The sequence below is a fragment of the Xenopus laevis genome, chromosome 8L, assembly GCF_017654675.1.
Source record: "Xenopus laevis strain J_2021 chromosome 8L, Xenopus_laevis_v10.1, whole genome shotgun sequence".
Lineage (NCBI taxonomy): Eukaryota > Metazoa > Chordata > Amphibia > Anura > Pipidae > Xenopus > Xenopus laevis.
The window spans coordinates 130,119,299-130,144,842 of record NC_054385.1 but is presented as its reverse complement, the minus strand read 5'-3'; the positions used below and the strand labels follow the sequence as shown (position 1 = coordinate 130,144,842).

General features: G+C 39.1%; 1 protein-coding gene across 1 annotated transcript in view; it reads left to right on the top strand.

Moving 5' to 3' along the window:
* Positions 1 to 25,544, top strand: part of LOC100174808 — a 49,427-nt gene that overhangs the window by 19,120 nt on the left and 4,763 nt on the right. The window contains exons 11-14 of the mRNA XM_041574000.1: positions 1,359 to 1,421; positions 3,217 to 3,242; positions 4,370 to 4,475; positions 24,039 to 24,296. Of these exons, the coding sequence (XP_041429934.1) occupies positions 1,359 to 1,421; positions 3,217 to 3,242; positions 4,370 to 4,475; positions 24,039 to 24,296 (453 nt within the window). The remainder of the gene's footprint in view (positions 1 to 1,358; positions 1,422 to 3,216; positions 3,243 to 4,369; positions 4,476 to 24,038; positions 24,297 to 25,544) is intronic.

Sequence of the window (25,544 nt, the reverse complement as noted above, 5' to 3'; positions counted from 1 at the left end):
AGCAATGGAGGAAATTTAATTAGGGCTAAATGGCTATGGTTGAATAAAAGATAAACTCTGTAGAACACCATTGTATTCTATAGAGCATATCAGCTATGTAACTGAACCTTTTCTCATTTGAATGGCTGCCCCCATGGCTACACAGCAGATTGTTCACATAAAATACAGTAGTGTTTTTGAGGCCAATAGACAGTTTTATCAGTGCAGGGCAACATAACATTATAATTTAATTAGTTAAAGTATTTTAATTGTTTTTGTTTTTACTGTTGCTTTAACATTTACCGCCCTGCTGCTTGGATATACGTGTAACTGAAAGACAACTGAGACAATGGACACACAGAAACTATATAAATATATGTGTAGGAATGTGTAAAATTGCCATCCCCAGTATTATTTAGCAGGCAGTTTCCTTTAAGCTATGCCCTAGTTGTTTCTCACAGTGACCAGTAGATGGCATTGTGCTAGAGTATAAAAGGCTCTGAAGCCATGCTTTCAGTCTCCATCTTGTGCTGGCTCTAGCCTGAGCAGGCAGGCATAGCTCGAGTGGAACCTAGACAGGTCAGGTCTAGTAAGAATAGGCTACTCACCTTTATAGGTCACTCTAGGAGTGACAGACAGTCAGGATATTTAGTTGAGCAGCTTGAGGCTCCTCCGAGGATTAAGATCCCGGGTACTAATTGCCCAGAAGTAGGGACTAAGTGTACAGACCTAGGGTAGAGAGTATTCCCCTCAGGTTCTACTTAGGGAAAAGGCTGAAAGCTGGGTGTACCTCCTCAAAGCTGCATGCATTATTCTTGTTCACGAGGAGAATCATATTGATCAAAAAGTGCTGTGAGTATTGCCTATCCAATGTTGATCCTGTATGTGCTGATTGTACAACCCACTGAGGATTGTACTGTATATTGTGTCTAATAAATCTGTTCTATGGTTAAGTTATAAGAACCACTGGCGCACAATTATTTGCAAACTGAATACAGTTACAGTTGCACTACACCCTGCTTCCACATCGCTGCAAAGGCTCACTCCCTAAGATTTTAAGGTCTCATTCGGAGCATATGTACTGGGAGTGGAGATTATAGTAGAGTAAGGTGCACTCAATTTACTATAGCGCTACATATGTAATCTGAAACTCATATGTGACACAAATTAACCTAACATTATTAAATGTCATTAGAATAAAGACATTATAAAGTTATAACAACTTTCTTGGAGTATTTTCTTTCTCTTTCCTTTTTGATTTAAGAATAGAATCACGTGAGGGTGCATGTGCTATTAGGTAACCTTATAGGGAGCAATGGGGGCAAGTTCTGATGTGTGGACACCTCTACATGCCTTTGTAACTCTTTTATTTCTTTTAGTCATTATTCAAGATGCCACTCATGGAACAGATGTGTGCAACGATTACTACAGTAAATATACAGGTATGTCATCTTCCCTATATTTGGCAATCCTCAATGATCACATGACTTAAAGAATGTTAGTTTATGAATATTAAGCAACCTAATAAGTTTTGGTGATGTCTGTTGAAAATGTGAGCCTTGGCCACACTCTTTGTTGATCTAATACCCAAAGCCAATGTATAACTTTCATATATTTATGTAAATTACCCTTTATCTATCTAGATCCTTAGCTCAATACATATTGGGCTGGAGTGTCTATTTGTCTGGGGTCCCCCCAGAAAGCCTTTAGTATTTGAGATAATTGTGCACCCTGTAGTAAAGGCACTGTAATTCAACATTTTTTCCTGGGGAAAATAATGTTAAATGTCTGCTATTTCTACATTTAGTAATTATTTTCATTAAAGTTATAGTAATGGATGTATAATTATTTCCCTCTTATTTATCTAGCTTCTATGAATGTGTTACCCAGTAAAGGCCCCAATACACGGGCCGATAAAAGCTGCCAACAGACCGAGTTGGCAACTTATTGGCCCGTGTTTGGGGCCCTCCGAAGGCCTGCCCAATAGATATGGGTCAGATGTCGGCGATCGTTGATGCGGACCACCAGTATTGCCTCCATTCTGATCCGATCATTGGGCTCTGGAGCCCACGATCGGATCAGTCTGATATCGCCCAACTCAATGTGGGCATATCGGGGAGAGATCCACTCGTTTGGTGGCATTGCCAAACGAGAGGATCTTCCTGTGTATGGCCACCTTAAGTTCTATTGGTATCTAGTTCAACCTTCCTTATCCCCTTAAGAAAAAGTGGAGCTTAGGGCCCAAAAACATTCAACATTTTAGGACACATCTTTAACCCTACCTTTAACCATAATTACCCAAATAAGGTATATGATCACTACAGAAAATGGACAATAAGCACGGATTATGTGCACAGGAACCCCAGATATGCCAGTAAATTCACTGTAGACAATAGATATGGAATTACAGAGACATAGGGGCAAATTCACTAAGATTCGTAGTTGCGCCAGGCGTAACTTCGCCACACTTCGCCAGGCGTAGTTGCGCCAGCGCTCCGCAAATTCACTAAAATCCGAAGTTGCGCACAGGGGTAGCGTAAGGTTGTGAAGTTGCGCTAGCATTGATTCGCTAAGAGAAGCAAAGTTACGCTAGCGATGGTTAATTTGCATACGGCGCCAAATTCAAATTTCAATGGAGGAATATGTAGAATCACTACAAATGCCTGGGAAACCTTCAAAACATCAAATAAATTTTTTTTTTGCCCTACACATGTGCCCACTGTATAGTTAAGTTGCCATGAGTCAGGAAATTTAGGGGGGAAGGAGGGGAGCCCCAAAAATTTTTTCGATCTTTTTCAGCCTATCACCCATAATATAGAAAAAACGCCAGCGTTTTTTGGGACTTTGAACTTTTTTTGAAGCAATCCCTATCTACTCTATTGCGCTTCACCTGGTCTGAGGTGGCGAAGGAAGTCTAGCGTAAAAGGTAGGGTTCAGTACACTGCGCGCGTTAGTGAATTTGCGTAGTTACTTCCGTAGCGAAAATTCGCCAGGCGTAAGTGTGCGAAGTAACACTAGCGAATTTACGCCAGCGTTCGTTAGTAAATTTGTGAAGTAACGAAAATGCCCAACGCTAGCGAATTGACGCTAGCGTTAGGTGCTTCGGCACTTAGTGAATTTGCCCCTAAGCCTCTATAGAAATATAGTAAATAAATATTAGCATGGACAAAAATCATGTATAGCAAGCCTTAACTAGACAACTGTTTTATTATGTGACTTCTTAAACTTTTCTTTCAGCTTCTTCTTTTCCAAAGAATAATATTGTGAGTATTTCAACAAGTTTATATTAATATTCTTGATGGTTTATATGTGAGCACACCTCAGATCCTTTTCTGTGTAATCAAAGTATTTAATGGACCAGAAATAAATAAAAAATTTGCACAGCCTTTATTAAAGAATACCTTACGGAAAACTCTGCTTGCGCTACTCTTCAGAAAAGGCGATCCGGTGATCGATCATGCGATGCTCGATGGATCGTCGCCATGTCGCCTTTTCTGAAGTGGAGCGCAAGCAGCGTTTCGGTAAGTTATTTCTTTATAAAGGCTGTGCGATTTTAAAGTTTAATTTGTCTTGGTGTTTTGTTTTCGTGGTATACTCAGGAATTTTTAAAAAATGTTTTTTTATGTTACTGGTCCTTTAACATGCTTAATAGTAATGACTGAAACTTGTGAGGCCTAGAATTCCAAACCAAGTAGGGCTCCCCAGTGTAAAACTCCATAGTCGAGGCCCTTGTGCCACCACCTTATCACCCACTCTGGATGCACCTTTTCTGACCACCTGGAGCACTACGTTTGCAATTCTTAATTGGGTTTAGGGGATTCAATGTAAAAAAGGAACATGATATTTATCTCTACTTAAAACCTGGCACGCTTTTCATGTGGAGGCCCATTTATCAACATTCTAATTTTAATAGTGTTGGAGGTTTTTTTTTTTGAAATCATGAATAAACTCATTTTCTCTAATGCCGCAAATCCCAAATTATTAAAAGATCCATATCTAAAAAGCTCAAAGAGGAAAAAAGGATGCACTGAAAAATATGAAAAGCTCTAGAAATTAGATTTTTTAAGACAATAACTAAGAAAAATAAATCAGAAAACCTCTACAACTAAATAGGTCCAATAGGTTCAGTACAGCCCCCGTTGACTCCTATAGGATCTTGACTTGTACTTGCCGAAGTCTTTTATAGTTGATAAATTGAAAAATTTTTTTAGAGTTTTAGAGGGAAAAAAACATGATTTTCTTTATAGAAAAAGAAGGTGCAAAGAGCAATAACATGGTGATTTGGTGCTGTATTCTGCCCTTTGCTTAAAGTTTTATAAATGAGACCGTGTGTGTTCTATACATTTTGTTGGGGCTGGTGTCAAGTCTTATTGTTTTGTATTTTATTCAGGATGAAGTTTCTGTTTCTTACACTGCTGAAAAGAATAAATCCACCATAGCTTTCCAGCATCATGAAGAACCTGATTCTTCCATCTACGAGAACTTCAGTGCCTCATAACTTGTAAAATTGCAGCGCAATCACTACTACATTTTCACAGTCACAACCCAGTAACCAGTTCTTATCAAGTAACAGAACAATAATTTAAAAACTTATCATTGTCATAACGTTTATTAAAAGATCCAAATAAAAAAATAAGAATGGAAAAATGACTCTGATCGAATACCTTGAAAACCTTTAAAAATGGGAATTTTCAGACAATCCCTATTGAATAAAATCCGCAAACTTCTAAAAGTCCAAATCAATTTAAAACGGTCCAAAAAGATAACTGCAGCTCTCAGTGACTTCTATAGGTCCTCAACGACTTTCCCTGGTGACGTTTTGTATTAGAGGTTTTTACACACAAATTTTTAAAGGTTTTTTTTTTTAAAAAAAGGAAAAACACATATTTTTTCATATTCAAAACGTGTTTATTAAAATAAAATATTCAAAACAAATATAGAAGCTTTTGCTACATGAATCACATTGAAATAATAAACAAAGAAACAATATATGCAAAGGTTGCCGATGATACACATTACAAAATATAGAAGCAGAATACACAAATGAGAAATTGTACACAAAAAAAAAAAAGGAATAATAAAAAAAAAAAAAAGAAGAAGGAACCAAAGAAATAAGTAAGGCAAGGCAGTACGTCTATAAATAAAATAATCCACTAAACACAGCATCGCTATCAAGCTTCAGGGTATCAAGGCGCAGTTGCTTCCCCTGCATTTGCTATAAATTGCATCCATAAAAACCAAGTGTCCGCAAATTTCCCTTGGGTATTATTGACATATGCCGTCAATTCTTCCATACGATAGATTTCACTCACCACTTTATACCACTCCTCTCTAGTAGGAGGCAGGAGACTCCTCCAATGTAACGGAATAAGGGATTTAGCTGCCAACAAAAGCTGCATCACTAATTTTGACCGAGAAGGGCCGAAAGACTTAATATCATGAAATAATAAAAGGGTTGATGGAGATTTAGGCAGTTGGATCCCAGTTATGGTCTTACAGTCAGACAGAACATTTTTCCAGTATGAATTCAATACAGGACAACTCAGCCAGATATGGGACAGAGTTCCTGGTTCCCGACTGCACCGCCAACATAAATCATCTGAACACAAACCCATCTGTTTCAGCCTCACCGGAGTTCTATACCACCGGGAAAGTAATTTAAAGGAGTATTCCTGATACTTATTACTAATAGAGCAGCGGGAATTAGTTCGGTAAATAGAGGCCCATTCACCATCAGTAAAAGTCGTTTCCAATTCCACCTCCCATTGACGTGCATAAGATGGGTGGTCTTTGCATTTCAAACTATTTAGTAATTTATAAAATATAGAAACCTGATGCAGAATGTTCCCCTCTCTAGCACAAAGGGATTCAAAGGTAGTCAGGTCCCTGGCCACTACTCCACATAGTTTTAAGTCTACCAACCAATGAGAAAGCTGCCGAAATCTCCAGAAATCCTGTAGGGACCACAACTCCTGGTTCTGTACTACTTGGGACGATACACCCGGCTGAGTTAACAATAAATGCCTTAAACTAGGCTTCAAAATGCCAAAGGCCTGTTTAAAACCATTGTCTTGAAGACTAGGTGGGAACTCCGGATTGTTATACAAAGGCAAAAGTGGTGAGGGAAATACCGTTAGCTGAAGTTGGCGGATAAGCTGTTTCCAAGTTAAGAGGGTAGGAGTTATTAATACATGAGGACGTATCCCCTTAAGAGAGTGGCTAATATCTTTTGCCCATGGTAGGGAGTGAAGGGTATGATCTACCCAAGAATCCTCCAATTGCCTCCAGTGTACAACAGAATTTGGGTCCGTAAATGTTCGAATTCTCGATAAAATACTGGCCTGATAGTACGCCTCCAGATCAGGATAACCAAGCCCTCCATTCTGTCTTGTTTTATGAAGAGTTAGAGTCTTCACTCTACCCCTCTTCCCCCTATTAATGTAATCTCTGATCATATCGTTAAACTCTTTAAAAAAATTAGGAGGAAGATGGATAGGGAGAGTCTGGAAAAGATAAAGAAACTTAGGCAGAACCGTCATTTTTACAGTGTTAATTCTACCCAGCCACGTAAAATGTTTAGTTCCCCAAAGTTGTAGAGTTTTCCGAGTCTCTTCTAATAGGGGCTTATAATTTAAATTATAAAGTTGTTGGCTGTCAGGCGAAATCCGGATGCCCAAATACTTTATACACACAGGTGGAAATTTAAAGGGAAAGTTAGATGTCAATTGTTGTTGCAGTGGTAACTGCATATTTAAAATTAGAGCCTCTGACTTATCCATATTGATTTTATAATTGGACAGTGACCCAAATTCCTTCAGTTCTCGCAGAAGATTAGGTAGGGTAATCAGAGGTTGTGAAATAGCGAATAAGAGGTCATCCGCAAATGCCGCAACTTTATAGGTATCGCATCCAATCGTTACCCCTAAAATATCCGGATTGCGTCTGACAGCGGATAATAAAAACTCCATTGTTATCACATAAATAAGTGGGGAGAGAGGGCAACCCTGTCTCGTCCCATTCCTTATCTCAAATGGGGGAGAAAGAATCCCATTGACTCGAACCTGCGCAGACGGAGCAGTATAGGAAGCCATAATTTTACCCTTGAACTTAGGCCCGAACTCCAAACTGTCTAATGCCAAGTCTAGAAAGTCCCAACTAACTCTATCAAAGGCCTTCTCTGCATCTGTCGAGAGAAGCAGAGAAGGCCTGCCTTGCACTCGAAGCCATTCAATCCAATTGAGAACTTTATAAGTGTTTTCCTTGGCTTCTCGATTGAAAACAAAGCCTACCTGATCTCGATGGACAATCATAGGGAGAATTGGTCGTAAACGCTGGGCCAGAATTTTGGTGAACAATTTCAAATCTTGATTGAGGAGAGAGATGGGACGATAGCTACTACAATTAGTATCATCTTTACCTGGTTTGGGAAGAACAGCAATATGCGCCAGTAAAAATTCTTGGTTAGGAGGAGCATTAATATCTAAGCCGTTAAATAGCGCTTCCAGGAGAGGCGTTACTTGGGTAAGACATTGTTTGTAAAACCCAGCCGGGAATCCATCAGGACCTGGGCTTTATGAGAGGGGAGTTGTTTAATAACATCCAAAATTTCCAATCTAGAAATAGGGGATTCCAATGCCTCTAAGTGCACAGACGGAATCGAGGGGAGTTTATTATCAGATAAATATTTACGAATATTTATCCGAAGATGATCTCTAGCCTGAGAAGAGATAGATGGATTAATATTATACAATTTCTGATAATAAGCACGAAACGCTGCCGCTATCTGTTTAGGTAAAAGATGGACAAGGCCTTTATCATCCTTAATTTTATGAATATGGGAAATGGTGTGTTTCTGCTTCAAAGCTTGAGCCAGCATCTTCCCAACCTTATTTCCATATTCATAATATTTTTGTTTAACTTTACTTAAAGTACCCTGAATCTTATAATTCAGCAAAGAATGTAGTTTAAGTTTACATTCGGTTAAAGTCTTCAAACGTTCCTCATCAAGAGATTGCTTATGCAACTCCTCAAGTGAGTGTATTTGGTCAAACAATTGGGCAAGTTGTTGAGACCTCAGTTTCTTTAGTCTGGAACCGTGTTTAATAAAGATACCTCTAGCTAGACATTTAAAGGCCTGCCATTTCGACATGGGAGAAGAAGTCGTGTCAGATTGAAGAGCTGCACTATAAGCCACAGAGGCTTCAGTCAACTCAGACATACAATCCGGATCATTAAGCAGAGATTCATTAAGTTTCCATCTCCATTCAGAAATCTGTTTTATGCGGAAATCTCAGAGTTATTGAAGTAGCCCCATGGTCTGACCACAAAATATCTTGTATCGAAGCTGACGACAGCCATTCCAGGTGGTATTGGGAAAGAAAAATATAGTCAATTCTAGTATATACAGCCTTAGCATGAGAGTAGAAGGTAAAATTACGATCCTTGGGATACAGATATCTCCAAGTATCAATCAGTTGGGTTCGTCGAAGAGCCTTATGTGTCAAATTGATGGCGGAATACGGGAGTGAAGATGTTCCCTTGGACGAGTCCAACCTAGGTTGCAAAGTAAGGTTGAAATCCCCTCCAAGAATCAAACATCCTGCACCAAAAGAGTCCAAAGCGGACAGCATCTTCCTAACAAATGAAGGTTGCGATTTATTAGGAGCATATACACTCCCAATAGTACATAGGGTATGGTGAATAGATCCTTTCACAAAAATATATCTGCCTTCAACATCCCTCAACACATCCATCAATTGGAAATCTAAATTTTTGTGCAAACCAATAGCTACTCCTTTGCTTTTTTGAGAGGCATTATTACTATAAAACCACCTGGAATAGCCGCCATATTTAATAGGAGCACAGTCAGCCCCCTTAAAATGTGTCTCCTGTAAGAGAACAATATCAGTTTTGCCTTTGTACATTGCATGTAGGATTTTACGCCTTTTCTCAGGAATATTGAAGCCATTAACGTTTAAAGAAGTTACAGTAATATCACCCATTGAAGCAGACTGTAAATGCATAGTGACTTATATAGCCTTGCCAAAAACAAATAATAGTAATAGTAAAGAAAAAAGAAAAAACGACAAAAAAAACCAAACAATGCGAAACATGCCACAGAAAAATCAAAATACACATTAAACTGTGCGATAGACATCGCAAAATGGGGCCTAGAAAAAATCACCAAAAAGGTGAGATGTAATAGGGACTAGAAGGGTTAACAGCCAGTGTCTTCCCCAATAGTCACCCAATCCCCTGGGGGGGTGGAGAGCTCAGTATGCCGAAAGGGCTGCTCCCCATATACCCGATCCAAAAACAGTGTAGAACCATATATGAAAAAGAACAGTACCATACCGTCCAGCAAAATCCAATCGAAATGCAGAGTAGGAAGGTGACGGAGAAAAGAGTAAAAAATTATAATTAAAAAAAAAACAAAAAAAAAACAAAGAAAAAACAGATCCAACTGAATTCTTCCGTCAAAGTTGACAATACGTTGCCAATAACAAATAAGTCAAAGAGCTGGTAGGCAGTATAGTACATGTTGAATATACTCATCCCTCTGGTGGTAAATCTTTGGCCGGGGTGACTTTGGACTTCTTACGTTGTTCCTTGGGTGTAGTCGCCTCGGTCCATGGTTCTCGAGCAGGCAATAACGGCAGTTTCGGCAGATAGCAAAACTTTATCCATTCCGGCAAAGTAACATCAGAGAGCCCCAGGCCTGCAAGAAAAGGAGCCAAATCATCCGGCCCAGTGAGAGCAAAGGATTGGCCATTGTGGGTTACATGTAGACTGAACGGATAACCCCATCGGAATAGGATGTTATTGTCCTTAAGTGCAGTTATAAGGGGTCGCAGTAGTCGTCGGTGCTGTAGAGTAGACCAGGATAAATCCTGGAGAATTAACAATTGCGCTTCCTGGAAGGGAATGGTTTGCATTTTCCTCGCCTTTTGCAAAATTTCCTCCTTCACAGGAAAACGAGTCAGGCAACAAATTACATCTCTAGGCCGATCCGTCGGCAATCCTTTAGGCCGCAAAGCTCTATGTATCCTCTCAAACTCTACCATATGCGTATCTGGTTTCTCAAGGATAAGATTGAAAATTTTCATTGCAGTAGCCTGGAGGCTTACTCCATCAACTTGTTCCGGGAGGCCTCTAATGCGTAGATTACAACGACGACCCCGATTGTCTAAATCGTCTATCCGCTTCTGCAGGGAGTAGAGCAGTTTGTTTTGAGTAGACTGTGACTGAATCAGGGAGTTAGTAGCAGTTTCCACAGTGTCTTGGCGCGTTTCAGCATCTGCGACACGCGAATGTAATGTAGCCATTTCAAGCTTAAGATCTGCCACTTCCTCGCGTACAGTCTTTTTAATTTGTGAGACCAAGTGTTCAAAATCCCTTTTAGTCGGGAGCGATTTAAGGTAAGAGAGCGTGGCAGTATCAGTACTCACGGACTCGCTGTCGGAGTCTTCTAGTGGACTGCGCGGGCGTCTCAGCGCCATCTTGGATTTATGCGACGCAGCTTCCAAATCTGCAGAAGTAAAGAATTGCTTCAGCGAACGTTGCGCCTCAGTCGTTCTTGGGGTCTTAGATGTCTCTGAGGTAGAATCTTTAAGTTTGCCGTGTTTACCCATAGCCAAAATGAGGGATTAGCACTGTTTTGGATCGGTTGGATCAGGAGCCGCACACTCACACGTCCACCATACTCAGCTGCAGGCCACGCCCCCCCGGAAAAACACATATTATTCATTTGTGGGGGTAAAAATTACATTTGTTTGTTAATACATGGGATCCACAGCGTAGATGATCTTGAGGCCAAGTTGTAGTTGTTGTATCTTGCACTTGTAAATGACTCCTTAGATCAGTGGTCCCCAACCAGTAGCTCATGAGTAACATGTTGCTCACGAACCCCTTGGATGTTGCTCCCAGTGGCCTCAAAGCAGGTGATATTTTTGAATTCCTGGCTTGGAGGCAAGTTTTGGTTGTATAAACACCAGATGTACTGCCAAACTGAGTCTCCTGTAGGCTACCAGTCCATATAGGGGCATAGCCAATCACATCCCTTATGGCCCCTTATGACATCCTCATGGACTTTTGCATGCTTGTGTTGCTCTCCAACTCTTTTTTACATTTAAATGTGGCTCACGAGTTAAAAAGGTTGGGGACCGCTGCCTTAGATCTTTGTGTTCAGTACTTACTTCGAGTGAAGGATTAGAATAAAAAAATACTTGAATTTCGAAGTATTTTTTTGGCTACTTCGACCATCAAATTGGCTACTTCGACTTCGAATCAAATGATTTGAACTAAAAATCGTTTGACTATTCGACCGTTGGATAAAAAAAACTTTGACCACCTACTTCGCCACCTTAAACCTACCGAGGTACAATGTTAGCCTATTGGGAAGGTCCCCATAGGCTTACTAAGTATTTTTTTATCGAAGGAAAATCGTTTGATTGATGAATTAAAATCCTTTGAATCGTTCGAACGATTTTTCCTACGATCGTTAGAACAAACGAATTGCGGTATATCCTTCGATATCCTTCGACTTCAATATTCGAAGTCGAAGGATTTTAATTAACCCTCGATATTCGACCAATAGTAAATGTGCCCCTGAATGTTTAAAAAATTTCGATTTATGTGACAATTATAACCTCACATTGATCATGCTGCTTACTCTCTACTTATAAACCAATAACTAAACAGAGAAATACAGACCATACTGACCACCGCACTGAGAGAAGAAAAAGCTCAGAAATATGTTAGTTTCATATAAACTTACACGTTGTGTAATGCCTCTAGGTGGTGGTGTAAGTCCATGCAAAAGATTTGCCTTTTTTTTTAACAAAAATCTGAATTTTCTCATAGTTTAAAAAAAAAAAGTCAGACCACAATCCCCTCTACGATTTGACCTTATTTTTCATTAAAAACCTCAAAAATAGGTTTGTAAAAACACTTGAAAAACTCAAAATGCCCAAAATACAAATGTTTTGGCTTTTTGTACAAAACTCAGCATAGACCCTGATATCTTCAAATCTGAAAGGGGTCCCCTGCCATTGACTTCTACAGGACCACTACAGGACCACTACAGGCTGGAGGTCGATTATTTTGGATTCAGACTTTTTGCAGCCTCCGGGTATAATAAATCGAAAAAAAAAAAAAATGTCCTCTACAAATTCGAGTTTTCTAGTGAAAAAAACCCTTATATTTTTCAAGATATTTGCATTCGGACTTTGAAAAATAACACCCTAACTATAGATAGTGATCATTGATGTCAGATGATATCGGTTCCAAAGTTCCCCAGTGGAAGCTCCATTTCCTTCCTCTACTCTCTAAACCAGGGATCCCCAACCTTTTGAACCTGTAAGCAATATTTAGAAGTAAAAGAAGTTGGGGAGCAACACTAGCATGAAAAATGTTCTTGGAGTTCCAAATAAGTGTTGTGATTGGCCATTTGGTAGGTCCTATGTGGATTGTCAGCCTACATTGAGGCTCTGTTGGGCAGTTCACCTGGTTTTTATACAACCAAAACTTATAAACTTATAAACCAAAACTTATTAAAAAATAAACACCTGCTTTGAGGCCACTTGGAGCAACATCCAAGGGGTTGGAGAGCAGCATGTTGCTCATGAGATACTGGTTGGGGAACACTGGTCTAAACAGTAAGCACTTGATCTTGAATAAAATTGTATTTTTTGTGTTTATTTCAACTATGTTATTGTACTAATCCATGTTTGTTCTATTAATGCATTGTTTTAATGTATGGTGCTACCTATGAAACTAAACAGAAATAAAAATATAGATATGTTACTCACCTTGTTGCAACAGCCTGCACAGGCACTGGATCCTCACGCTACTGACAAAAGGACTTGAGTTGAGATGTTGTGGTTTTTTTAACTCTTTATTAAGGTGGAGTGCACTTGGCTGGAGCCCTGTAAAACAGAAGGGAAACACATTGTCATGTACACGGCAAGATTAGAAACAGCTGTTTATCCACCAAGCACCTCCAAGCAAAACATCACTGCCAAATTTTAAGAAAAGTATCAACTGATAATGCTGACAACTCCATTAATAAATGTGTACAAAAAGAGAACTATCAGAAGAGTTACAGTGCGTCGCACCATCTATATACCGTGATAATGATATTAGAGAAAATTAAATAAATGTATTTGGTAAGTACAAAATGAATGAGTGATTGTCAAACAGTTCATTGTATATCAGTTGCAATAAATTCATTTAATTTCATCATGTGTGTCTCGTTATTCTAATAATAAATGCTTATAAATTCATGATTACTTAAATATAAAGTGCTTAAAGTGAATAAAGTGCCTTAATAATTCATCTCAATAGATCCCTAGAGAATTCATATTCAGCAGCAGTCAAATGCTGTAAAGCAATTAAAACATAATATTTAATTCATCAGTTTAAAAAAGATAGAGCACTTAGTTCATGTTACCTATACTCGAGTATAAGCCATCCTGAGTATAAGCCGAGGTACCTAATTTTACCTCCAAAAACTGGGAAAGCTTATTGACTCGCGTATAAGTCTAGGGTGAGAAATGCAGCAGCTTCTGGTAAGTTTCAATCAAAAAATTGAGGGTTTCTGCTCCCATTGGAGGTGCCGGCGTCTCGTTTTTGGATGCTGGCGACCATTCTTGGACGCCGGCGAATATTCTTGGAGACTATTCTTGGACGTCGGCGACTATTCTTAGACGCCGGTGACTATTCTTAGATGCTGGCGACCATTTTTGCGCTTCACCCGAGTATAAGCCGAGGTAGAGTTTTTCAGCATATTTTGGGGGCTGAAAAACTCGGCTTATACTCGAGTATATACGGTAAAAACAATTAAAAATAAATGATGCATTGAGCTGGTTTTAGTGGTAAGGGATCTTGCTTAGTAGCAAAAAATAAAACAAGTTAAACCCTCTCAGATCCTAGCATCCGACCAAACAACCCTCAACAACAACATCAACTTTTATACACAGGGTATATAAAGCGGTGACGGGAAAAGTGTGATCTTTGTTTGAATGATAAGCGTTGGAGCCAATAATTCTAAGTACCGTATATACTTGAGTATAAGCCCATCCAAGTACTGTATAAGCCGAGGTACCTAATTTTACCTACGAAAACTGGGAAAACTTATTGACTCTAGTATAAGCCTAGACACAACTACAGCCCTGTCTCCCAGCAGCACACATTCTGCCAAAGAGACCCCCCCAGCGATCAACTGGACTTCTTTGCAAAGTTGATGGTGACAGAGAATTGCCAAACAGATTACTGTGTGCATTGTCCCACTGTCCCACTACCATGTGCAGAGGGTGCTGTGTGATATTGCAGTCACTGTTAATCTTTCATATAACCAACAGATGGCGCTGTGTGATATTGCCATCACTGTTAATCCTTCATATAACCAACAGATGGCGCTGTGTGATATTGCCATCACTGTTAATCCTTCATATAACCAACAGATGGCGCTGTGTGATATTGCAGTCACTGTTATTCTTTCATATAACCAACAGAGGGCGCACTGTTATTCTTTTATAAAACCAACAGAGGGTGCTGGGTGATATTGCAGTCACTGTTATTCTTTCATATAACCAACAGAGGCGCATAGTTATTCTTTCATATAACCAACAGAGGGTGCTGTGTGATATTGCAGTCACTGTTATTCTTTCATATAACCAACAGAGGGCGCTGTGTGATATTGCAGTCACTGTTATTCTTTCATATAACCAACAGAGGGCGCTGTGTGATATTGCAGTCACTGTTATTCTTTCATATAACCAACAGAGGGTGCTGTGTGATATTGCCATCACTGTTATTCTTTCATATAACCAACAGAGGGTGCTGTGTGATATTGCAGTCACTGTTATTCTTTCATATAACCAACAGAGGGTGCTGTGTGATATTGCAGTCACTGTTATTCTTTCATATAACCAACAGAGGGCGCTGTGTGATATTGCCATCACTGTTATTCTTTCATATAACCAACAGAGGGTGCTGTGTGATATTGCAGTCACTGTTATTCTTTCATATAACCAACAGAGGGCTCTGTGTGATATTGCAGTCACTGTTATTCTTTCATATAACCAACAGAGGGCTCTGTGTGATATTGCAGTCACTGTTATTCTTTCATATAACCAACAGAGGGCATTGTGGGATATTGCAGTCTCTCCCCAAGTGAACTGTTAGTATAGGAATGATTAAAAGTGACTGCAATCTCAGCTACTGCCCGCTGACCTGAGTATAAGCTGAGGTAGACTTTTTCAGCACATTTTGGATGCTGAAAAACTCGGCTTATACTCGGGTATATACGGTATATAAGGCTCGGGACCTGGGGTTTTCCGGATAATGGATCTTTCTGTAATTTGGGTCTTCATGCATTAAGTCTACTAGAAATTCACTTAAACATTAAATAAACCCAAATAGGCTGGTTTTGTTTCCAATAAGGATTAATTATATCTTAGTTGGGATCAAGTACAAGCTACTGTTTTATTATTACAGAGAAAAAGGAAATCATTTTTAAAAATTTGGATTATTTGGATAAAATGGAGTCTATTGGAGACAGCCATTCCGTAATTCAGAGCTTTCTGGATATCGGGTTTCCAGATAAGGGATCCTATACCTGTATATAACGTCTTTCGCCCGTGAAGGCTTTGTACACAGCAAGGCTACCAGTAGTGATGGGCGAATTAATTTGCCTGGCATGAATTCGCAGCAAATTCCCAGGTTTCGCCGCCAGCGAAAAATCTCCCACGTCTGTTTCCAATTTTCACAATTTTTTTCGTGAAATGTTCGAATTGCTAGACTTTTTTCATGAAAAGGTTTGAATTGCTAGATTTTTTTGTGAAAACATTAGAAATGCTTGATGTTTTAGTGAGAATCTTCAAATTGCTCTATTTTAGTGAAAACTTTTGAATTGCTCGATTTTGTCGTGAAAACGTTCAAATTTCAAATTGTTTGCGAAAACGTTCGAATTTCAAGTTTTTTTTGTGAACTTTCAGATTTCAGATTCGCCCATCAGTAGCTACCAACCCACCTACATTACATCAGGCAGTCATTATTAGATATCCCCGGAATCATATTACAGGAGTTTTATACCGTATACAATACAACATGAAATACATTAAACATTAATAGACAACAAACAACATGATGGAGGAGAAATTTACTTCTAGAACAGAATATAATGCTTTTTCATTAACAGGCTACTGACAGAGCCCTTTCTTTTTAATATGAAGGAGGTGAAGTAGTAATAGTACTTCTATAATGTCTTAAGACTTTTCCTTTACTTAATGTTCTGTACATTTTATATATATATATATATATATATATATATATATATATATATATATATATATATATATATATATATATATATATATATATATATATATATATATATAAGAATTAATTGCATTGACTACTGGGAACAAACAGCTTTGGTTTTGTAATTTGCAAGTCTACACAAGACCTACACAAAAATAATCATTGTAGATCCTCAGAAATTCTATTGAATCAGCAATATTCTGCCTGTATATTATCATCAGAACTTCTATATATAAATGAGGAAGTCAGTGTTTCCTATCATTGTTCTCTCAGTGTACAATACAATGGGCCAGGGCCAGAATAGGAAGTGGTTACCAGCACTTGAGGTTACTATGGGCATTGTGGTTCCTTATGAGAATCCTGCAGTCGTTATAATGCCCTGGTGTGCCATTGAAGAGGATGTCCATCCAAAATCTATATTTTATATAATATAAGACAAGCAACTTACATTACAAAATGTTCAGTGCTTTTATATTAATGTAAAAAAACATATCTTCTATCCTACTTTATTGCCATTACAAAGAAGAAATGGAAAATGGGAAATATTCTGTATCATCAGTACGGATTCTATGGATATTCTAAATTTAGAAATGTGGGTATATTGCAAATAAGCAATAAGAATTCCCCCCCCCCCCACACACACAAGGGAATTATGTGAAAATGTTGGGAAAGTGCTTAAATATGACATTTTTCTTTCTTCTAGATGCCTAAGTTCCTCAATTTTCTGCAGGGGAAGTAGATTGTGGTAACATGAGAAAGTTATCACATTGTATTCCAAAAAAACTGGTTTAAATCCCCCAGCAGTAAAAATATTGCTGATTTTCATATTGTTTCAATGCTAACTTCACGTTTTTATGACGCCCCACTGCTAATCATTAGTTTACAAACTTTGAGGAATACAAAGAGAAAAAAGCGTTGTGTACTAATACTCAACGTGGGGAAAATTTTACTAAAAGAGAGAAAAAATAGAAAACAAAATTCAGTAGAAGAGATGGAAGCAAGTCCTTCGATTTAGAATACTATAATTTCTGGCATTAATACAAGCAATGCCAGTCAGCAGCATCAAGGGCAAATAAGTTCTTGAGTTGTATTAAATGGGGCAGAGAGTCACGGGAGGAGGGGGTCCCACTGTATAGAGCACTGGTAAGGCCCCATCTAGAATATGCCGTACAGTTTTGGTCTCCATCACTCAAACAGGACATTATTGTATTAGAGAGGGTACAGAGAAGGGCAACTAAGCTGGTAAAGGGAAAATCTTAGCTATGAGGAAAGACTGGCCAAATTGGGGATGTTCACGCTGGAGAAGAGGCGCTTAAGGGGAGATATGATAACTATGTATAAATATATAAGGGGATCATATAATAATCTCTCTAATGATTTATTTACCACTAGGTCTTTCCAGCTGACACAAGGTCACCCATTCCGATTAGAAGAAAAGAGGTTCCGCCTAAATATTGGGAAGGGGTTTGTTACAGTGAGAGCTGTGAAGATGTAGAATTCTCTCCCTGAATCAGTGGTACAGGCTGATACATTAGATAGGTATAAGAAGGGGTTGGATGGTGTTTAGCAAGTGAGGGAATACAGGGATATGGGAGATAGCTCATAGTACAAGTTGATCCAGGGAATGGTCCCATTGCCATTTTGGAGTCAGGAAGGAATTTTTGCCCCTCTGAGGAGAGGCTTCCATTGGTTTTTTGCCTTCCTCTGGGTAAACTCGCAGTTAGGCAGGTTAAAATAGAGTAAAAAGGTTGAACTTGATGGATGATTGTCTTTCAACCTAACTTACTATGTTACTATGTAATACAATGGCCCAGTATTGCTTTATTGAGATCTGCTACTAATATCCTCAAAATCAGAGCAGGTAAATCCCAACACACAAGACAAGTTAAAAGTCTTATCTAAACTTCTCTGAACAGAACCCAAACTGCTGCCTAAGGGTAAGGCCAGACGAGGAGATTCGGGGAGATTTTGTCGCCTGACGTGAGGCAACTTTGGGTGACTATTGAAAACGCATCGCTGCGTGTGCATTAGCGTAGGCGATTTGCGCTGTAGCCTATGGGGAAAAAACGCTGAGGCAGTTCGGGGAGATAGTCGCGCAAAAGACGTGGCGATAAGTCGCCAGACGACAAAATCTCCCCGAATCTCCTCGTCTGGCCTTACCCTAAGGGGGCAGGGGACAAATTCCATTTGAGAAGAATGATTTGGAACTCAACTCAACTGTCTAAGAAGACCCACCTGAACCTGCCCCTTCTTAACCTGGGCCTGACTTTAAGGTTTAAAAGGGAATTAGGCACCAAAACTCAGCCCACCTTGTCCCCTTAGATACATCTGCCCCTAAATGTTTTTATTAGTATATTACATTTTTAATGAGTGGCTAATTAATGAGAACAGCATTGCTAAATAATCATAGGAAAACATTATGTTTCATATAAAACAATGAGGTTTGGTTTGACTCTATGCATATAGAGACACCTCTTGGCTAGATAGTTTCTAATAGGAAAACAATATCTTTTTTTTAGAATGCAGGTGCCATGGGAATAGGAGAATCAGTTCTAAAATATGTAGGAATTTGGAAACCATTGCATGGCATAAATGGCAATGGAGGAAGGGCACAAAAAAGAATTTCCATAGTCTGTCTCTCCTCTCAGCAGTCACAAACATTCATTGGAGCGTCCAGTCCACATCCAGTAATAAATCATAAAGTTTCATCAGAGGAGACATGTTGTGCCATGCACTTATAAAAAAGTCTTTGTATCAATACAAGGCTCTCCAGTGGATTTTTATCATACATGTATAATCTTCTTAGTTATAATGCCTACATTTAATAAATCTATTTCCCAACCGTTGAACTTGTTTCCTTCGAATTTCTAAAACATTTAGAAATTTGTTTGTAAGTTCCTAATTCCTACCAAAGCGTTAGTGTAAACCAACACACTAATAACACTTTTATATTTAAAAAGAAAAGAAAAAAATAATGAAAACCTATTTTTGAAAGAGAAGGCTCAAGCGTCCAGTAGAGTTTAGGTGCATTTTGGGGGTCACTGACCCCATCCAAAAAAACACATGCCCTCTAAGGCTACAAATGTGTTGTTATTGCTCCTTTTTATTACTCACCTTTCTATTCAGGCCTCTTCTGTTCAACAGTTAAGTTTGCTCCATCTGTAGCTTGGAGCTTTGTGTGTATATATCATCTATATTTGTTACAAACAAAACCAGTTGTTATTTGTTTCATTACAGGAGCGGCTGTCAGACCCATAGTGAGCTTCTCACCAAACTGGGCCACAATATTCACATATGAATCTGTAACTATGACTTGTAATGTAGATTCCTCTGCACAAGGAGACCTGGGTTATTCCTGGTATAAAGATGGCAGCTTGATCGGTTCAGGTCAACAGAAATATACAATAGACACTGCCCAAAAGAGTCATAGTGGGGAATATAAATGTAAGACCCGTAGAAGTTATCTGAGTGAAGCTGCTAAACTGACAGTTAGTCGCGGTGAGTATAAAGCAAAGTTTTTCTTTTTATTCAGTTTTTTCCTAAGGCATTTTTAAACATTTTGACAGCATAATAACAGCACATGCCACAACTGCACCCTATTATTTAAATGATATGCAACTGCATGTGTGAGACTGGGCCAATTGGTTGCAATTTTGGTGTGAGAGTGTGTCACCTCTGGTGTGAATTGGAAAGCAACTAAAAACACAGTGAAATCTCCTTCTACTGCTTATTTTCAAGAATCTGCCAAATTTCAAATCAATCTTGAAATCTCGAATTTTTAAAATTTGAAACTTTTGGAAATACACCTCTCATTGACTTCTACATGAACTCGACAGTAGTGATGGGCGACACCATAGGCGGAGGGTGATTGTTTTTCATTTGGAGAGGCTAAAAGTGGCCATACATGGGCTTAAATCATGCAAAAAGGAACTGACGTAAACATAGAGTGGTCCTCTGACTGCTTTTTAAATTTACTTCCATTTTCTATTTTGATTTGTTTCTGAGATTTAAGCAGTTTTAAGTAGCTGAAATGCTAACAACTGGCTTCAGCTCGGCAGCTCTCTATGAAGCTCTCTTAGGGGTATATTTATCAAAGAGTGAAGTTAGAGAACACCACAATCCACTAGTGTGACATTCCACCACTCTACTTTCATTTCTATGGGATTTGTAAAAGAGTATTTATTAAAGGGTAAAAGTGAAAGTTCATCCTTTGATAAATATTCCTTTAAACAACTCATAGAAATGAATGGAGCGTAGCTGAATTTCACTTGAGAGGACTGTGGTGATCTCTAACTTCCCTCTTTCATAAATATACCCCTAAGTGTCTGGGACTTGACTCAAGCTGCCGATGCACTTTCTATGTATATGTTGAGAAACTGACTGATATCAGTCTGAAAATGCTAATATTATCGATCTGAAGATCTCAAAAACCACTAACAACAGGAAAAGATTGTAAAATGCAAAAATGCCCATAGAAGCACCAATGCTAAGTTTATTTTGGGTTTAGTTACCATTAAAAACTACCAAGTGAATGGCTTATTACTGTGTAATTTGACCATTCACATAACATGAAGGGAAGTTCACTTTTTGTTAGTTCCAGAATGATTATTTTAAGCGTCTTTTCATTTGATCTTTTTTTTTTTTAATTGTTTTCCTTCCTAGCCTGCAAGTGAAAAAGCTCTCTAGTTGTCTTTGGTCACTTCCCTAGCAACTAGAAAGCAGGTTACCTTTGCAGGTGCAATTATTGTGTTTTTATTTATCTCTCTGTTAAAAGCTTTTACTTATCTTCCATTGTGAAATTTGATTAGAATATTGGCTTCCGTCCAAAGTGACAGACCTTGCCGCTATATTGTTCAAAAGAGTTGTTTGGTGCCAGGGCTGGAACTAGGGGTAAGGAGAAGAGGTACATGCCTAGGGCAGAATTCTGGGGGAGCACAAGACACAAACATTTTCTGTCAGCCTACTCTCTAGTTAAGGGCCCTGGAAAATTGCCGGTTCCACTTTTTACAGTAACAAGTGGGCGGTGATCTGGACTTCTACTCACACTGCCAACCCCCCACCCCTGTCTGGTCACTGTTGTAGAGGGGGTGTCTGAATGCCAGATTACATTGGCATACTTTTCTCTTGGTCTGGCACTGTTTGGAGCCAATGTTTGCCCCATGATCCATGTGTCTTGTATTATGCTTTTCATTGTCTGATATCAGGAGAGTTGACAGCTGGAAGCAGAGGCGATCCTGGGCTGCTGCCGGCCCCCCTCTCCCGCTCTGCGCTTAAAAATCAGGAGCGGGTCTCTACACTAGCGTAGCCAAATTTTTGGGTTAAAACCCAGAAGTTCGGCTCTTAAAGTTACAAGAGACGTCTTTTTGCCGCTTCTTGTAACTGGCTGCTAGCTACTGGCTGAGGCAAGGTTACACAGTAACATAGTAAGTAAGGTTGAAAAAAAGACACACCCATCAAAGTCCATCAAGTTCACCCTTTTAGGTTGTTTTTTTTCTTTCTAATCTGCCTAGCTGCCAGTTGATCCAGAGGAAGGCAAAAACCCCATCTGAAGCCTCTCTAATTTGCCTCAGAGGGGGAAAAATTCCTTCCTGACTCCAAAATGACAATGGGACCAGTCCCTGGATCAACTTGTACTATGAGCTATCTCCCATATCCCTGTATTCCCTCACTTGCTAAACACCATCCAACCCCTTCTTATACCTATCTAATGTATCAGCCTGTACCACTGATTCACTTCCCAGCTCTCCCTGTAACACCCCTTTCCCTCCTCTAATCTCATTGGCTCCCTCCTGTCTGCTGGGAGGAGCTACTGGTGAATAAAGCATCCAACCCCTTCTTATACCTATCTAATGTATCAGCCTGTACCCCTGATTCACTTCCCAGCTCTCCCTGTAACACCCCTTTCCCTCCTCTAATCTCATTGGCTCCCTCCTGTCTGCTGGGAGGAGCTACTGGTGAATAAAGCATCCGACCCTTCCTTGTACCTATCTAATGTATCAGCCTGTACCACTGATTCAGGGAGACAATTCCACATCTTCACAGCTCTCACTGTAACAAACCCCTTCCCAATATTTAACTGGAACCTCTTTTCTTCTAATTGAAATGTGTGACCTTGCCTCATGGCAGGAGCAGCCCTGGCTGGAATGGGAAGCTTGATATACCTTAAAGGAACTGATTACTGCATTTCTGCAAGATGGTGGGTAATTGTTAGAAATAAGATACAAATAAAAACAACCATATTGTGCAAGCTATGAAAATACTTAATTTCCCCATCACATATAATTGGTTATACTTACATTTTAGTGTGCAATAGCTTAACACTTTAATTTTGTTACTTCCACCTTTTCTTGCACCTATCCTACCCTAGTGCACCATAAAATATAATCCATGCAGATTTTGACACATACCTGACACTGTCAGACGATTTTGCAAGAGACAAAAGTGAAAGGATCAGCTCAGAAGGCCACATTACTACTTCACCTGAACTCCAAAGGGAACTTAACGCGTTTAGGAATTTCTGAGAGCCGCCAACGTCTGAGATCCGTGACGTCATCATTCACTTGGCTTCAGAACGTGGCGTATGTTCTGCCTCTCAGCCTGCCCCACTATGCCTGTGATTTATGGAACCTATTATTTATGAGAAAGGCAGGCAGGCAACCTTCCAAATAAGAGCTGGATCAAAACCCTCTTTGGAACACACAGTGTAAATCACTGAACTCAGTAAGATTTTTTAAAAATAAATTTCTTGTAATTTATTTTTTTAATGCAACAGGGAGGTTTGGGGAGGCTTAGCCTCCCCAAACCTTAATGAAAATCCACCCATGGGCGACACATCAACACTATTCAGATGCCCACTGACTTTAACGCCAGTGTCAAAATTGACACAAGCAACTTTTTGGACGCGCGTCCAAAATTGGATTTTGGATTGAATTTTGCGGGAAATTCGCTAATTTTTCGGTGAAGTGAAATGGGAGAAATTCACCCATCGATGCTCCACAGCTTTTAGTTGGCAATTTGTAGATTTGAATTTTCACGTTTTTTCTGTGTTTTCTAAATCTCAAATATTTGGAAATTTTGGAAACTGAAATTTGAAATCACTTTTGTTTACTGTGAAAATGTTGAATTGTGCTAAAAGCTCATATTTGAATGTTGATAAATTTGCCCCTTGATGTCATAATGAGTCACTGTCATGGAAGAACCTCACACTTGTAGTTTTAGACGTCCCTTAGGTTCCTGTTCCAATAGGCCTTCACACCAGAAATTGTAGATCTGGGGCCAATTTAGGGACCTAGGGAATTACTTCATAAGAAACAGAAGGTTCATTAGTCAAGCTCCTTCTCTGAATAGAGTTTGTTAGAGCTCCAGGTTCCAGCACCCATTGGGTTGGTTGTCCATGCTTAGCTAGTGACCAATTCAAAAAGGAGAGAAGGACTACTGGACAATGGAATCCCTGAAAATATGTGACAATACTTTCATTAGAGGATTACACATTTTGATACTGGATGGCATGGACACAACACTGTGGATTTCCGATAAATGTGCATCAACAAAAGTAGTTATGACCAGTAGGGGGAACATCATGCATCACAATGTGCTAGAATGGTGTGCTGTGTAAATTTTCATCTTTCTGTCCTTCTGTCTCTCTAGCTAATCATCTATGTGCAGTATATTAGGTAATATGTATATGATGAACACATTTCAGTCTGAAAAATATTATTCTCTAAATGTATTTCCAGATTACCTCGCCCTGAAAGTTCCCCCATTTGTGTTAGAAGGGGACAATTTATATTTTTCCTGTGCCGGGTATCCTGATTATGAAGCTGGGGATGCCCATCTGTACAAAGGAGATCAGTCTATAAGTTCCTCGAACTCTGGGAGTTTCCATATTGGAAGAGTAACCATGGCAACGAGAGGTGTCTACACATGTTATAGATCAGTAAAGCACACTGGCATTTATTATGAGAAAAGAAGCAGTGTGAATATTCTCGTAAATGGTAAAAACTTTATTGGTTCCTATCATAAACATTTTTATTTCAGGGAATAAATGAGTTTATTCTTATTCATGTTTTAAAAACCTATTGATTTTGTCTATAAGGTAATGGCCCTCTCTCATTTTCTTAGCTTTTTACCAAAGGGAACAATTTAAAATAAATTGAAGCAAGATGAAAATATGTTATGCCTCTGCAATATGACCATGTCTGCAATCTAAGCAGGTTTCATGGATCCAGTCTCACCTTCTTAACTTATGAGGAACATGTATGGGGCACTTAAAAAAGAGGGAAAAAACAAGTTAACCCTGTTAACTTACCACACTGCTTGGGGTCATCTTAGATCAGACCTTCTCCTTCTATAATCATATTAATAATATGCAATATAGCCAAGATACGCCAAACACAAACAACAGCCAAAACACTAATCCATGCCCGAAATCTTATCCCATTTAGACTATTGCAATCTCCTCCTAACTGGTCTTCCTGACTCCAATCTATCTCTCATCCAATCATTCTTAAACTCTGCTACCATTATCCTTCTGCTCTCTCCTAAAAGGGAACCTGCTCAACCCAAACTAAAATTCCTAGCATGGCTGCCTGTTCAGCAAAGTATAGTATGTAAAACCCTTCTACTAACCCTTCTACTAACATTCAAAACCCTTCACTCCTCTGCTCCTCAGACTTTACCTTTTTGAGCACTAGAACATTAGCCCTACTCTGTACCTAGTGGACTATGCCTTACCTTGTGCACCCCACTTCAGCCTGCATGAATTCCTCAACATGGCGGGCCGGCCCGTGGCTGCTTTACTTCAAGATAAGAGACACTTCAGGTTAATTTATCTTTTCATTCCTAAAGCTGACCTCCATGACAACACACACTTTCCCTGACACTACAGAACTCAGAGGAGGGGAGATTGGGGGAGATTGTATTGAAGTAAAGCAGCCACGGGCCAAAAAGCTGGCCAAAGCAGTTCATATATAACTTTGTTTTGTACAATTTTGGACCGTATATGGGATTCAAATTATGGTCCTGATAATATTCATACTGTGGCGATTGATCATTTAGTCAATTAGAACATTTCTGTTGGATAACGATAACATCTCTGTATGTATTGCATGTATCTGATGATATCCATGGGTGACCTACAATGTACAGTATTTCTGGGACATAACTTTTGTATGATTGTTGTCTAGCAATTCTAATGGCTTTAATCAAATAATTTCAATCTGGATTATCAGGTGTCTGAAATC